The sequence below is a fragment of the Leiobunum rupestre genome, chromosome 6 (genome assembly GCF_980474605.1).
Source record: "Leiobunum rupestre chromosome 6, qqLeiRupe1.1.hap1, whole genome shotgun sequence".
NCBI lineage: Eukaryota > Metazoa > Arthropoda > Arachnida > Opiliones > Sclerosomatidae > Leiobunum > Leiobunum rupestre.
The window spans coordinates 17,078,367-17,095,028 of NC_143389.1; the positions used below are offsets into that span (position 1 = coordinate 17,078,367).

General features: G+C 37.8%; 1 protein-coding gene across 3 annotated transcripts in view; it reads left to right on the top strand.

Moving 5' to 3' along the window:
• Positions 1-16,444, top strand: part of LOC149939573 (uncharacterized) — a 39,443-nt gene extending 22,999 nt beyond the window's left edge. For all 3 annotated transcript variants that reach the window (XM_090178750.1, XM_090178749.1, XM_090178751.1), the window contains 9 exons: positions 978-1,090; positions 3,678-3,827; positions 5,745-5,805; positions 7,104-7,173; positions 8,707-8,811; positions 9,201-9,272; positions 11,936-12,012; positions 12,086-12,184; positions 16,142-16,444. In XM_090178750.1, the coding sequence (XP_090034876.1) occupies positions 978-1,090; positions 3,678-3,827; positions 5,745-5,805; positions 7,104-7,173; positions 8,707-8,811; positions 9,201-9,272; positions 11,936-12,012; positions 12,086-12,184; positions 16,142-16,351 (957 nt within the window). In that variant the 3' untranslated portion in view covers positions 16,352-16,444. The remainder of the gene's footprint in view (positions 1-977; positions 1,091-3,677; positions 3,828-5,744; positions 5,806-7,103; positions 7,174-8,706; positions 8,812-9,200; positions 9,273-11,935; positions 12,013-12,085; positions 12,185-16,141) is intronic.
• Positions 16,445-16,662: the final 218 nt, after the last annotated feature.

Consider the following 16,662-nt stretch of genomic DNA (forward strand, 5'->3'; position numbering starts at 1 on the left):
TGTCTTTCTCTCCCCTCCCCCCTCGGGCCCTGGCGGGGGGGGGGGGCGATAAAGCCACGGTCACACTAGAGCTTAAAACCCAGTTTAGGCTTCACCCCGGGTCGCTTATAGCTAAGGCTTAACGTCATTTCAAATTATGACAAGAATTTTGAAAATACTAAAATGTATTCCTAAACATTTATTTAATCATGTTAACTATACATACAGCTACATTATATGACATTATTTAGAATTTGATTTCCATTATTTTTGAAAATACGAGCAATTTTACTTCCCCGCCTTGAAAGCCATTCTAAGCGAACCGATTTGGACGAGTTGCTTCCCGAACCAGCACGAAGTGATTTCTCACGCTTAGAGGTCGGCGTTTGGATAACAATTAACCGTTTGTTTGGATAATATCCATTAACAAAAATTATCCAAAAAATAATCAGTTATTTTTGGCTTTTTCCCATATTAAATCGTTTTTGTCCATGGATAATATCCATGGATAAACGGTTAACCGCAATTTTTATGATTAATTGAAATTTTGCCAGTTAATTTATCTCCTCCGCCGATCTCTACTCACGCTAGTTATGTTAAGTCACAGAGGCGTACCGATATGGGCAAGAGGGGGCATGTGGAACTGGGCCCCTTTAGAGGTCAGGTTAAATAGGTTTCCCCCCGTGCTATTCGGTTTCCCCTTCCATAAAAACTTGTTAAGGTTAGTGTAGCGAGCTGTAGGCTCGTGTTGCATGAAAGACTCGCTACCACCCTCCTACGCTTTGTAACCCGGCTACCTGCATTAATGGCTTTAAGAGTCTCTCGGTGACTTAAGCCTAAGGTGGTGACTTGGGTATTAGCCTAGCTGATGAAAAAAAATTGTAATCGATTATTTAAACAAATAAAAATCTCCGAGTTAAATTTCACTAAATAATTAAAATAACTTTTAATATTTCATATTTATTTTCCTAATATTGAAAATATATGAACTTTTGTAGCTCCGAGACTCTGTCGTGTTGGTGGACTTCTTTTCGCTTCTCGAGCAAGGAGTTGCAAACGACGAAGTCTGGACGGAAATGAGTGCCGCTGACAAAGTCGAACAAATGAGAAAGTAAGGGTACCCTTTCACTAGACGAAAAACACTTATATTTAACATGGACACACGAAGCACTTATTAATTAACGAATTTTACTTTCTGGCGTTCAAATGGCTCTTTATCAGTCAGGTATTCATAGCTGTAGTTTAAATACGTAAATCAGTGGCGCCGATCCCATGGGGGCGGTGCCCCCATTGGTAAAACCGCCGATGTTAAAGGCCGTTTACTTTTAAGCATTGGTGACGACGTCAGGCTGACGTCCAACAGCCATCAAACTAGTGGCAATGACTGGTCAAAAAGTAACAGTCGGTCAATACACATTTTTGGAGAGTTTGAGATTTCACCGTCAACCACAACACGTTGAATACGAGAAGAAAGATAATCCGCGAGCCAAGCAAGCGCATCACCACAAACACCGGCGTCTTGAAGGTCGGAAAGAATAGCGGTGTGGAGGAGGGAGTCGAACGCCTTTCTAAAATCCAAAAGAATTACGTCAACGGCGAAGCCCTGATCAAGCCAACTTGACCAACGGTTAGAAGCAGACAGGAGGTTAAAGAGACAGGATCGTTTAGGTAGAAAGCCATGTTGGGCATTACTGAAAACTTTTGAGGAAGAGAGGAAGCTAAGCAGCTGTTCAAAAGCCAAGGTTTCAGACAATTTAGGAACCTGGATTAAAACGCAAATGGGACGAAAGTTAGATGGAAGATCGCGGGGACCCTTTTTGTGAATGGTGTGACATTTGCCTCCTTCCAAGAAGGAGGCAACGAAAAATTCGAGAAGGAGAACGAAATAAAAAGGTAAAGGGGAAAAACAAGGGAAGGTGCACAATTGCGTAATAAGAGTGAATGAATACCGTCGAAACCCGGAGACTTGTCAAAATTTAGCTTCCCGAAAAAGCGACTAATATCAGCTGGCGTACAGGTAAAATTGTCAAAAGTAGAGAGGGGCAGCGCAAGAAGGAGACGGGACAAAAGGCAGAGGTTGAATAGCAGAGGCAAAATACTGATTAAAACATTGGCGGCCTCCAAGGAAGAAGTCGTAGAGGAGCCATCAGATTTTTTAATTTCAATTATTTTATGGCGAGAAATGCGAAATCGATTGACGTGAGAATAGAAAGCTTTAAGGTTGACCTTTACAAGACTGGAAAGAGCTGCCTCAGATTTTCTCCTCAAATTACGCGAGTGATAAGTGCGGCCGTTGCGAGCCTTACGATAAGAGGCAACATCTCCAGAGATAACTGACTGGGAAGCGTGTCGTTTATTAGATTGATTTAGGCGACACCAGGCCATAGATTTAGCTTTTCCGCTTAAGGCAGAGCGGCGGTTAGAGTTACTTTTACGATGCTTCGGCTTACTAAATGGGTTAAAGGCGAAATCCCGGCAGTTAAGAGGGTACGAAAGGCAACCCAAGAGTCAGCGAGGGAATCACGGGAAAGCGTCAGAGACCAATCAAAACGCGAAAGAACGTCATTAAAAGCGTCATAGTTCCCTTTGTAGAAATTAGGTTTAAAAATAGGTCTGAAAATGGGAGACATACAAAGCAAAGTGAAATGAAAGAAAATAATACCGGGGTCACTAGTACCCAAAGGAGAAAAAAGGGAAACCAGACCGGGGTCAGAGGGAAAAAATAAATCAAGAATATTGTCGCGACACAGTGCACTGGCAGATCTAGTTGGGAAATTAACAAACTGGGAGAGGGAGGAATCAGTTATACAATCAAGAAAGAGTTTCGTTTGGGCACAGGCACCTACACGCGGAATATTATTAAGCCAGTCTATAGAGGGATAATTAAAGTCTCCTAGGAGCAAGAAACTATAACGCTTCGCGTCACAATGAGAACAAAGAGCAGAGATTAAAGAAATAACATACGCGTGGTTGTGATAATGAGCATTATTTGGCCTACGATATCTTTAATATTTAAAACACTAGCCTGATAAATCAAGTAGGAAGTCAGAATTTTTAATTAATTCGGCGCAACGTGTCTGCCATACGTTTTCAATACGTTTTCAATACGTTTCAACTTCTATCAAAGGTTTTTGAGGAAGGTGAGCTGTTTAGTTAATACGGAAGCGGCGCCAAGAAGACAATCAATTTCGGCTGTCGAGTAGGTGATATTATAAAAAAATCATAACGTGATTTTAAACTCGATAAATATTGTTAAGCGTTAGGTGGCGCTTTACACGTAGTACACCCGTAATACGGGCAAGGTTTATAGAACTTGATACGGTGTTGTCTGGTAGTTATCGCTCCCGTATATTTTAGGCGAATAACACTCCGCGTAAGGTATCTATTTCTTTAATATGTCTATGGTAGCGCAAGACAGTGTTGCCAGCAGCCTCATAAAAATAAAATTTGCGGAAAAGTTTCCCGGTATATATAGTTTCATTAAAACATTTCATTCAAATCGGTTAATATTTACAAAAAATATGGACATTTGAATCGGTGATGAGGAAACTTATTTTTTGAAATTCTCTAAATTTCTAAACGGCCGACTTTTTTGAGGAAAATTATTAAAGATGTGTCATTTTGATATATTTCAAATTTTAAAATTTGAATTAGAAAATCTCAATGCTCAAAATGTGTAATATATCGTGTCTTCCTAGGAAAGAAGAATTCGCGAAAGGTCCCAGTTTCGAGACCATATCCGCTTTTGGCAAGAACGGCGCCCTGGTGCATTACACTCCTCACAGCTCGACTAACAAGCAAATAGATAAAAGCAGCATTTATTTACTTGATTCTGGAGGTCAGTACTTGTAAGTAACGTTGCTTCCACAGATAACAGGCTTAATCAGTTTTCATTACAACGCAATGGGTTCAAAGGTTCCACCAGTCACGTAAGGGGAGTAAAAATGCGCCTCCCCCTTCCTTGCGTGGGACGGTGGGATAGTAAACGCCTGGTCTATAGCGCCATTCCCCGTTAGTGAGAGTTATCGAAACTAACGTCCAGCGTGTGCTAAGCACCGGCCATATTAGACAGATTAAGCCAGCCCTCGAAAACGTGAACTCGTAAACTTGTAGCTGAGTGTAGACGTATTCTGTACAGTCTACAAGATCCCTGGTTCACGTTTTCGAGAGCTGGATTTAGTTGTCTATTTTAACGAAAAGAGGAAAAATTCGAAGTGCGCTGAAGCGTTCTACGTCAGAAAATATCGAGTAGTCTCTTCCCCTTCATTTCTCTTAACTCCACTAGATCATCATATCCTTTCCCTCTACATATCTCGGCCATTTGTGACGTCAAGAACGCGTTACATCGTTTTCCCCTACGTTTTCCAACATAAGCTGGAGACTGCGCCCGCATGAGCCAACTATGAAATACTGTAAGCATTATAATGAACCTTGTACGCATCTTACCTTACGTCACCGGTGGAACTTTTTACAGTCTTAAAAATTGTACGTTTAAAATACCTAAATAATTGGGTGCGGAAAAAATGGCGGCAACACGTAACGTAGAGGCCGCAATCTTGCCGCCATTTTTCCGAAATTTTCCCGCCGAGCGCGCGCTAAGCTTCTTACAAGGATGCTGGCGCGTTCATCCCTCCTACTTCGCCTCCCTTCCTATCCTCCTTGCTATAGCAGCTAACTAGGTAGACACGTTTCCCTGGGCCCCGCAATGAAAAGGGTCCAAGTCTATAAACGATAAAAACACAGGCACGCATTTATTTTTAATTTAATTAATTTGTGCCAGTGTGGATAAAACTAAATACATTGGGTTAGGCCCATTTGGCGGAAATCGAGAAAAATTCGAAGGTCGTTGACGCCCTCGAATTTGTAGAATAATGTATTATTTTTATTTAGATGAAATTTATAGTATAGTTTTTTATTGCTAAATCTTGACATATGTAGACGAAACAATTATTGGGTATACACTATGTAGAGAAAAGAAATAGGCACAATAGTATCATACACTTATTCCCTGTCTTCGTGTATCCCGCTTAACTCGAAATCGACAAAAATGTACAATGAGGAATTTAAAACTATTTGTAGTCCACTTTAATTTATGTGTACGCACTAATGGTGTTTTTAACCATACCCGCGTCGCAGTTACTGCAACAGGGTGGTCGGTTTCCCAATTTCGAATCATTAAACATTATTTGGGCCATAGTATGGGTCAGGAACGCTTAAGTAGTTTAAGTATTTTGTCAATTAAACATGGATTCGCCAATAGTTTATACGAAATAGCCTTGACCAAACTATTAAATCGTCCGCTGAAGCAAATTTTCGTCGTAAAAAATATTTAAAAAAATAATTTATTGGTCTAATTGACATCGAACTAAAAATATCTTAATACTTAATAAGCGTTAAAGACCGGAATTATTTCGTCTTGTGAGTGAAAATCTGTTGGGTCGAGGGTCTAACCACTTCCTAAAAAATGGCAATGTTAAATGTGTAATCAGTTACGTAATCACTTTACTACAGCCAAAACTACAGGCTTGATACACCGATCACAGAGATTGCTCAGCCCCTCGGCTTAGGTCCTTTTTTCAAGTTTAACCCTGGACCATAATTCCTATAGGCAAGCCACTAGGCTCAGTTATATTATTCTAGTATTAATTCTAGTTAGCTAATTTATTATTAATTAAAATGTTTGAGGTAGGTAACATATTACTTTTTTCAGTCATACGAAAGGGTCTTAGGAATAATATGTGTTTTGAATTTTTTTTGTTCTGCAGCGATGGCACGACGGATATCACAAGAACGTTCCATTTCGGAGATCCTTCCGAATTTCAAAAGGTACACTAATCAATGCATTAATTTCTACCGGAATGAACACATTCGTGGTAATGATGGTATGACGCACATATTCACCCATTGCCAGCTCTACAACATCTAGCAGTGCCGTATTAAACCATGGAAGGGCCCCTAAGCTTCGAGTTTCTATGGCCCCTCCCTAATCAGCCTTGTGGATAATGCGGCACTGACATTTAGGATTATCAATATTCCAAATGAATGTGGGTTCCTACATTCTTAAATATCCACCAAATGAATGTGGGTGCCTATATTCTTAAAGGCTTATAATTGTGGGATAGTTATTTTCATATATTTGTCAATCTTTATTTGATTTAGAATTTTTTTAAACAATGCAAATAAACAATCCTGTAGGGAAGCCCTGCAGCTGCTAGAAAAATGTTTAGACTGGAAGCTGCATTATCTTTCCGTAATTTCACTTCAAATGGCGTTATTTAATCTAAGCTAAAAGCCTATAGTATTCGAGGCTTTTTTGAGCGAACCATCTTGGCCATTCAGCCCAAACTAAAGCTGACGGGAAAGCAGCAAGTGTCTGTATTTTGAATGAGGCAGTAGTAATGAAGGCACAAGTGTCTGTATTTTAAATGAGGCAGTAGTAATGAAGGAGCAAGTGTCTGTATTTTGAATGAGGTAGTAGTAATGAAGGCGCAAGTGTCTGTATTTTGAATGAGGCAGTAGTAATGAAGGCGCAAGTGTCTGTATTTTGAATGAGGCAGTAGTAATGAAGGCGCAAGTGTCTGTATTTTGAATGAGGCAGTAGTAATGAAGGCGCAAGTGTCAGTATTTTGAATGAGGCAGTAGTAATGAAGGCGCCTTTTCACTCTAAAAGTGAATCAACAGCTCCTGAAGACGCAAAACCGTGAAATTCGTTGATCTACCATGGGCCGTCATACTTTCTACTCCCGTGCATTAGAAAGGGATATATCCTCTAGTGTTGTATAGCACCATCTATGCATCTTTTGCTTAGAAAAAAGGTTACATCATTCGATTTAAAATGATGAAAGAAACGCTCATTTACAATTTTATTTCTTCAAGGATTGCGATATTTCGAGAAATGTTTTCATTATCAGTGTTCCACCCTTATCCGCATATTTTTCGTGCGAAAGTGGTTTAAAATAAAATTGAGAATCGCACATTTAATCACTCTTAGGAATGATATACTTAATACCGAAATATCATAAGTAACATAATAATACAAAGTATACCACTGAATGATTTATGTTAATGATAGTCGGTCACAGAGTAAACGCGTAGTCATAGTTTCATTTTCTTTTTATTGGTAGGAAACGTACACTCGAGTTCTTCAAGGATATATTGATTTGGCTGACGCTGTTTTCCCAGCAGGATCCAGTAGTGAGTATATGAAAACTTTAATTCTTACGTTTATGCCATTCAAGCTCGTGAGATAAAATAACCGTGTTAATTTTCATTGGAAACAACATGGTGAAAATATTAGTCGGATTTACCATATAAGTCTATAATTACATTAAGAACGTGTGCCAGTTAGTCAAAATAATTATTGGTAGCTGTTTGGAGTGGCGTAGAAATGACGTCATAGAACAGTGGCTATACAGGGTGTTACGGATAAGAGTACCGAAACTTTCTATATGCATTATATGGGTCTCTATGAGTAAAAAATGTCTAATAAACATGGGTCCTAAAGTGCTTCGTTTCAGAGATATGGGCTCCCAAATAATACCCCAAAAACCCGGACACAGCCTTAAATCTGGCAAACAATTTTCTTCCTTGAACCAAATTGTTTTCATTAAACTATCAATTGTGTTTTATCCGTGAGGCGAGAAACTTTAATAACAAGTGGCAAAAGTTCATTAATGTCCTTTTAGAAGTAAAATGAGTTTGAAGACAAATACAAGCCACTTAAATTTATTGATACGATTTTAATTATTTAATCTAAATATACAAATGTCATAAAAATTCTAAAGGAATGGTTTTAAAATTGTCTAATATTGTACCTAATATGGCGCATTGGTCCAGGAACGCTTATTGCACGGACGGGCTCAAGAAAAACGGGTTAGAAGCTCAAAGATTCAACCATCAGTAGATTCCTAAAAGACTGGGGTCAGATCGACTGTCGTTTGAGTCTGTAGATAGACGGCTAAGATAAATACAAGAAATTTGTATCTTTAAATTTAATAATTAAAATCGTATCAATAAATTAAAATGGCTTGTCTTCAAACTCATTTTACTTCTAAAAGGACATTAATGAACTTTTGCCACTTGTTATTAAAGTTTCTCGCCTCACAGATAAAAAACAATTGATAGTTTAATAAAAACAATTTGGTTCAAGGAAGAATATTGTTTGCCAGATTTAAGGCTGTGTCCGGGTTTTTGGGGTATTTTTTGGGAGCCCATATCTCTGAAACGAAGCACTTTAGGACCCATGTTTATTTGACATTTTTTACTCATAGAGACCCATATAATGCATATAGAAAGTTTCGGTACTCTTATCCGTAACACTTTTGTTCTCTGTCTAGATGGTTCAGAGATGAACTCGTTAGTCTACCTTGGCCATCCATCTCAAGCCAACGCTTGAGGTGACGGTCAGTTATAGAATTTGAGATGGAAAAAATTTAACCTTATTGTTGGTGCCTAGCTTTGAGAGGAGATTCAAACAACTATAAACCAGTTAAGAGGAAACGTTAAACTGATTAAGATACATATTATTCACTTATAATATTACTGAGACATAGGATTTCCAAAGTGTATACATTTTACAGACTATAACAATTGGATCGAAAAAATACGGTTTTTCTACATAAATTTACTTGGAATGTTTATCTAACGAGTTTGAGTAGACAAACCATAGCACTGCGAGGCTATTTCACATTTCGAGAGCCTAAAATTTCTATAAACTCTTGATTGTAGGTACTGCCATTGAAGTTCTCGCCAGACAGTATTTGTATAAAGATGGATTAGACTATGGACATGGAACGGGACACGGAGTTGGATCCTACCTCAGCGTACATGAATGTTAGTCGAAGATGCCACTCGTATGATCATATCAAGAATGTACTTATTTCAACATGGGGAGAATGACTATGTTGAAACGATCCGAGGGGGCATCATGATCCAACTTCCTCAGGCAGGCAAGAGTGGGGGAAGGAAACTCGGCAACGGCATGCACTTCAATCGCGTCGGAGGAAGACGTCAGTTTAAGGGAACCAATGAGATACTTTGATTGACTTTAGTGGCACGGAGTTACTGCTAGAGCATGATTGTGGTTCGGAGCAACACTAAAAATCAACATAGTAATTCTCCCTAAGTGTAAATAAATACATTCTTGATCATATAATACGATAAACCAAATTCATTTACTTCTGATAATCCATTTTCCCATCTAACCCAAAACCTTTTAACAGATCCGCCACTTATATCACGACCTTCAATCAGGGTGAATGACCTTCTTAGGGAAGGAATGTACACGTCTATAGGTAAGGTCATGGAAGAATGAAAACCAATTAGCGTGTTATAGGAGCTTCAATTAAACCTATTCAACAATATTCTACGAAGTATTCATAGATAGCCTGGATGTGCAAGCTACTCTTTATTTGGTCTTTGCCGTTTCGGTTTAAAGCGATGTAAAAAATAAGGGCTAGTTTTCAAAAGGAAAAATACGCTACATACAAAACAATTGTGTTAGGATATGTTTTGCGTCGAACCTGGCTGTCGTGGAGTTTTTGTGTATTTGGAATAATTAGAACCAACCTTAAAGAAACAAATGGCGTTTATAAAGTGAATGCAGAAACTGTTTAACTTGTTTTGACTTGAGTATTGAGCTTCTTTGGCTAGTGAGGCTTTAATTGACTTACCGAAAATATTTTGCCCAGTGATCCCGATTTGGCTACGTAGGTCGAGCTAAAAGAAATGGGTGAAATGAAACGCATATTGGTGTATGTGACATAAAGAATAAATTTTCGACACTCTTGGGTTTACCAAGCTAGAGGTCCTATAAGCAGACGACCCTTGATTATTCCTCTGGTAGTCTTGGCAACCAACATTTATTTCTTTGTTAGTCTTTGCAAAAAATATTTTTTCTTTGATAGTCTTCGCAACCAGTATTTATTCGTCTAGTATTCCTAGCAACTAGTATTTATTCCTTTGGTAGTCTTCGCAACAAGTATTTATTGGTCTGGCAGTCTTGGCAACTAGTATTTATTCCTTTGGTAGTCTTCACAGCTAATATTTAATCCTTTGGTATTCTTCGCAATCAAGTACACTGTTAAAAAAAAAATTCTAATTTGAACAAATTGCCGTTCAGAAGGTTGTCCCTGTAACAGAACGCCATTTTGTTCTAATATGAACAAAAATATTCGTTCGATAAAGAACGATGGTTCAATATTGAACTTAGATGTTCTTTATTGAACAAACCTCCTTTGTTTAAATTAGAACGTTTTGTCGTTCGCGGTGGAACGCTTTGTCGTTCGCCGTGGATCATTTTCTCGTTCGCCGCGGAATGCTTTGTCGTTCGCGGTAGAACTCTTTGCCGTTCACCGTGGATCACCTTCTCGTTCGACTTGGAATGCTTTATCGTTATCCAATACAAAGAGTACATCAAGTAATTGCTTTCAAAATCATAGCTCACGTCTCCGGCCTGCGGTTCATCATGCTTAATTAATCAAAGTAACCTAACCTAACCCATTGCCCACCGAAAATTAAAACCAGGCCTAAAACTAGTTTAATTGAATTTAGTTCCAACCTCAACTACAACCATCTTATTAAGCTTAAAATATCTACCACGAAAGTGATATGCGTAACATCAGGTAACATATATAAACCCTTTTCAAAGCGCAAAAGATATTACATTCTATTCTCAGCCGAGAGGCCGAGAACTGGTAACGAACGATTTTAGAATTTATTTCTATGCTAAAACGTCAAACCAAATTGCAGTATATTACGAAATATTTTCTGTAAATTTTAATTCTGGAACTTGGGCAATTACATTTCCGAACGAATTTCGTCTACCTTGCCAATTAAATAAAAATATACTTTAAAAAAACTGTACGTGTCTTATAAAATCGGACCTTTCACAACCCTTTTTCGTTTTCCACTTCGTTAGGACACGGAGGTTATTTATGTCGTTATTTGTGTGAAGTTTCTTTTCAATAGGTGGGGTAGTTTCTGAGAAACAGCGTTACAGACCTAACGCCATTTGAGTCGCTAATGAAATTGAATCTTCGGTAAATTTCCAAACACACTGCACATACAGCTACAAAAACAACTTCATTACAACCTGTTCTAAATCACCCTGTAAATAAACTACTGCGAGTAATAGTTTAATCAACCAGTACACTAACTTAAAACAACATAATAATGTACGAAAAAACTACCTATAACAAAGTGCACTCTAAACCACTCATTTATTACTTTATGGATGTTATACTTGTTTGTTACTTTTGGCCATACGAAGTTTTCCGCAAAATAGTGTAACACTTATTTGTTACTTTTGGCCTTACGACGTTTTCCGCAAAATAGTGTCACTTATTTGTTACTTTTGGTCATACGTTGAAAGTGTCACGCTTACATGTTAGTACATGTACATGAAACCAATACAAAGAAATCCATATAGGATTGTGTGTAAAACCTGTTCTAAGGGGAACGAATCTATTCTATTGTGTAGTTTACAAGCCTTCCTCCAGAGGGCGAAAGAGCATTCGTTCTTATTTGAACGAAAAAAAATATCTTGAACACACCGTTCTCTGTTACATACCTTTAGAACGCTATCGTTCATTTTTGAACAGACTGTTCTAAGTTGAACGTCTTCTGAACGAATTTTTTTAACAGTGTATTTATCTATCTGGTTGTCTTAACAAATAGTATTTATTCCTTTGGTAGTCTTCGCAACAAGTATTTATTCCGTTGGTAGTCTGGGCAAACAGTATTTATTCCTCTAGTAGTCTTGGTGACCAGTATTAATTCCTTTGGTAATCTTCGCAATAAGTACTTTTTATCTTGTATAGTTTTGTAAGAAAGTATTTATCGCACTTATAGTCTTATCAATGCGAAAAACATTTGCAGTTCGGTCATGCCACTAGCTGGCTATTTTCTTCTTAGATCCTCATTAGGAGCCTCTTTTTACTAACTCTATCATTTTCAGAACCTGGCTATTATCGGGAAGGTGAATTTGGAATCAGATTGGAATCAATTTTCAAAATTGTTGAAGCCGATACTCCAGTATGTCTCTCATTGAAACGTTTAAAGAGTTAAAACGGACGACCATTGCAGTACGATTAATTTATATTTACAGTACAACTTTAATAACGCGACGTTCCTAAAATTTCAGCCAGTAGTTTTTGTGCCTTTTGAACCAAAGCTGATGAAATTAGATCTCCTTACAAGATCACAGGTTTGTTATATATTATTACTATTAAACGGTGGTATGTTGTACGAGTAACTAGCACAATAATAGTCATTTAGGATCCCTCGGGTCATTTGAGGTCCACATAGTGTTGTATTGGGCGCAATTTTACTTTTTTAATGTTGATCAAGTTTAAGCAATATTTTTAATAGTGTGCAGTTTCCAGTATGGTTTGACAGAGGATAGCTAGGAAACTTTCATTGGATGATTATTTGTAAAAGATGTCCTTTCTTGGTGAAAAGGGTTTTCCTACAGTGATTCTTTTAGGAACTTAATAAGATCCTGGCATAAGAGCTCGGTAATCGTTTCTTCATTAAATTTTCCATATCGTTCGATCATACTGCAAATTAAGTCTCACATTTGTTTTTGGGAAAATTTAACTAGGCCCAAGAAGCCGTGTGATTACGAAGACACAGAAATTTTCTTAAGTGTGCTGCCTCAGCCTTCCAATTAAGGCCTTTAAAGGTCTCCTAACACAAGGCCTCCAGTGGTTTAAACCCGGGGCTGCCCAAAAAGACGCGAGTGAATGAGGTCATAATTCTACCCTAATAGGAACCATTGACCCCGATAAGGTAGTTTTGGTCTTTATTCTCTTTAAAAACCTTGTACTTGAAGAGCTTTATATTGCTTTTGGATCTGGTAAACATTTTATATACGGATTCATTTAATTCATGCCATTCTTCGACAAGAACTTTTAGCACCTGTTGTGATACGACGTCGTCCTTATGGTCAGGGCAAGAAAACTGCTTGGGACATAATCAAACTTTACCCCAAATAGTATTATAAAGAAGAAATTTAAAAGAAACGACTACCAGTCTTGAACTCTATGCCATTCTACTCTATGCTAAGAGCTTCAAGGTGTGAAAAGAGCCATTGGAGGAAAAACCTTTTTACCATTTTACTACGAAAGGACGATCTACAATAAAACATTCCCCCAACGCCGTCTTTACCAGGCTGTGCAAACATCCACTCCCCGAAAGGCATGGCTGGCTAAAGTGAATTCCTGCCTGAAGCATTGAAATTTTGGCTTGAGAATTTACACTAAAAACGTAAGCGTTGCAGCACTAGGCAGTGCAGGGGCGTAGGAACCGGGAGGGGCAGGGGGGAAATGCCCCTCCCTAGAATTATGTTGGGAGGGGCAACTAATGTTATTGCCCCCTCCAACATTTTTGTCAGTTGAAATTTTCAAAAGGCTCAAATTATTATTTTAAAAGCATATACAGTTTATAGAACCTCAACTGTGTTTAAATTTCAGTCTTTTCCCGCCAATTTACGTAGTAGTAAACAGTACACATGCATTCGGAGAAGCTACACCCCATTGAGAATTCAAAACCATTCTCCAGACCACTTTTCGTTTCTCTTTGCCCCCTCCAACTTCTAGAACGTTCCTACGCCCCTGAGGCAGTGTGAGTGACTCTTTTATGTCAGTGTCTTGAAAATGGGAAAATCAATCAAATTGCTGCAGCTTATTAACTAACTTTAAAGTGTGTGGTTAATGGTTATATTAAAGTTTTTGTAAAAAATTACATGGAGAATTTTCTAGGATACTCAAAAGAGTTAATTGAACTGAAAAAAATATTTAGTCTTTTAAATTGTACGTGTACATATACTAAAAATGTTTACGGATATACCGTGACTTTACCAAACAACAATTTGTGTGCAAAATTGTGGCAGCCAGATTTTCATGGGAAAGCACTAGACGGATCTGAGAATGTAAAAACTACAAAAGAGTCGCAATAAGGGGAAACTAGTAAAGATGAAAACCTTTATTGATAGAGTCTGAACCCGGAGAATCCCGCACCAAAAATCCAAAGATAAAACTAACAAGAATGAAAAATCCAAAACTTAAAAAGCCAAATTAAATGTATCCACTTTTAAGAAAAACCAGAGGAACATTTTGCCTAGCGGATTTTTCTTCTTTTAACAATGGATTTTTAGTGCGACAACCGAAACTAGAAATTCCCCGTCGACATTAAGCCTTGTCTCGAATAGAAGTTCACTTACCTCCTTCGCACTTTTTAAGCACCTAAATACGTGATTTTACGCGAAACAAGATCAGTTGACAAATACTACCGTATATTTAGTGTGAAAACTAATCGGGGTTTCTTAAATGTATTTTATGGTTAGTCTATTTTCCGAGTCCTTCATTTTAATCCTGCTGCGCTGTTTCTTAGTGATGACAGCCAGCCACTGATTTTGAAAAGACGCGCAACGTCTTAACATACGGCGGAGTTTAAGCCCCACACGTTTCGGAGCAAGGAGCCGGTGCGGGACATATCTAGTGTCGGGCTGGCGACGGTCGGCTCGGGTTTGAAGTAACCCGAACCTGGACCGACACGAAACCCGACATGGTTCAAGTCTATAGTTTCATGGTATTTACAAGAATTTATTTAGAGTGAAAGACGTCGTTGATACGATCCGTGGGCATCATGACCTAGCGTCCCCTCGGCACGAGAAGGGGAAAGGAAAAAGTCACGTGATGAGCTTCGCATTGTTAACCTATCTAGAATCCGAATGGAATCTCTAATCATGGGGTGTACAGAACGAGTGGGTGATTCGATTTCGGCAGTGTTTGCCAGGAGGATATTTCCACCATATTTATATACCGAAAATAAAACTAAGAATAAATAGTTCTTTTATTTGAATACAGACGGCGCCATGCTACAATGACGCCCAACACCGATGTACCGTTCGTAAAGTTTCAATTGTGTCATCGGTACAACGACATCAAACGTAGTTCTGTAGATTTATTTAGTCCTATTGCTTTTCCACTGATATTTTAAGTATTAGAAAGAGTGGAAGCCTTTTTTAATTTAATTTAAATTATTTTATCACGGTAGAATACGACGATTTTAGGGTATTATTGCACTTGCAAGTCTGAGGCTATACACATCCTAATTCTAATAAAAAAAAATTAAAAATATGTTGAATTATGTTCTACCATAAGACTATCAAGACCTACTTATAACCGTAAAAATGGTTAAAGTAACCGAATGGCTTGATATGTTTTGAAATATTAAGGCTTATTATAAAGCCAATGTTTAGCGATATGGCATATTCTATCCTAATCTGTACGATAATAATTTACAACTAAATGTTATCGGCCTGACCATTGCGCAGCGATGGTGAAATCCAAATATGATAATGTAAAATGGAAAAAGAACAATTAGAGATAAACTTTATTTGTTGTCTATGAGAAGGCGGTTCCTCAAAGTGCATATCTCTCGCCCTTATCGATAAAACATTTAAATTCGAGATAGATTGCGAGCTAATAAATAATGTGTTTTTTACTAAGGGATAATTACTATGTTGAGGATATTTTCAGTGATGCTCCCAATTTCATTCGCCCTCTAACAGTAAACTCCCTCCCCCTCAAGTCAATCAAATCGGGGCCGATATCACATTGGTTCCTTAAAACTGACTTCTTTCGAGCCTATTGACGCTTCAATAAAACACGAAATCGCCACGAAGTATTAATTCCGTGAACCAGGACCTGAAAGTTACTGTTTATATGGTGCTTGTTGAAATAATGGAAACTTATCACCTGTACGGTATTCAACAAGTGTTTCCAGGTAGCCTTTTTTTGACTTTTTAATCCTTACAGGTAAAACGTTTCCATTATTTCAACAAGCAGTAACTTGCAGACCCTGGCTCTCGGATATATTACTTCTTGGCGATTTCTTTGAAGATTTTTTATTTATTATTATGTTATATTAACATTATTATTTCCAATAAGTATAAAAAAATTATTTATTGGTAAAGGTAAATTTAACAAAATCGAAACTCGCGATCTTTAGTAAATGACGATTTCGATCTCGAAAATGGTGATCCCGACCTTAAGAAAATTTACCAAAATATTTTTAAAATAAAGTACTTAACAGCGGATTTCTTGGATCAAATATTATCACAAAAAAGGTTTAAAGTTTCCTTCGAATCTTTTTCTAGAAAAAATGGCTAAATAACTACAACGCCAAGACTATCAATTTGGTTGGCCGTAAACTTCTGAAATCTAACAACCAGCGAGCGATGACTTGGTTGCAGAATAAAACGCCGTACATTGAAGTTGATGGAAGAAACGTTGCGAATTCTCCGCAGTCGTCCTGGATGGCGTCCATGGTTGCTGTCGCCTTGTACGCAATTTTTACCAACTGCTAAGTCGGTAGAAAATTGATAATTGTACATTTTTAGGAGATAAGTATTTATGGTGGAGTTGTTTTAAAAATTAATTAAAACATTTATGTAGTTTTACCGAATGTGTTTCTTTTATACATTTAACATTTCTGCCAACAGATTTAACATAAGTTATGTAATTAGTGCCGTTCCTGCAGAGGGGTGCAAAAGGTTTAATAGTCCAGGAAATTTATAATTTTTCTGGGAACTAATTTAGGACAAGCGTTTCTCAACGGAAATGTGGTCAGGGGGCTGTCCGTAGTTACCTCAAGAAAATTTGTGAAGCGGAACACCAT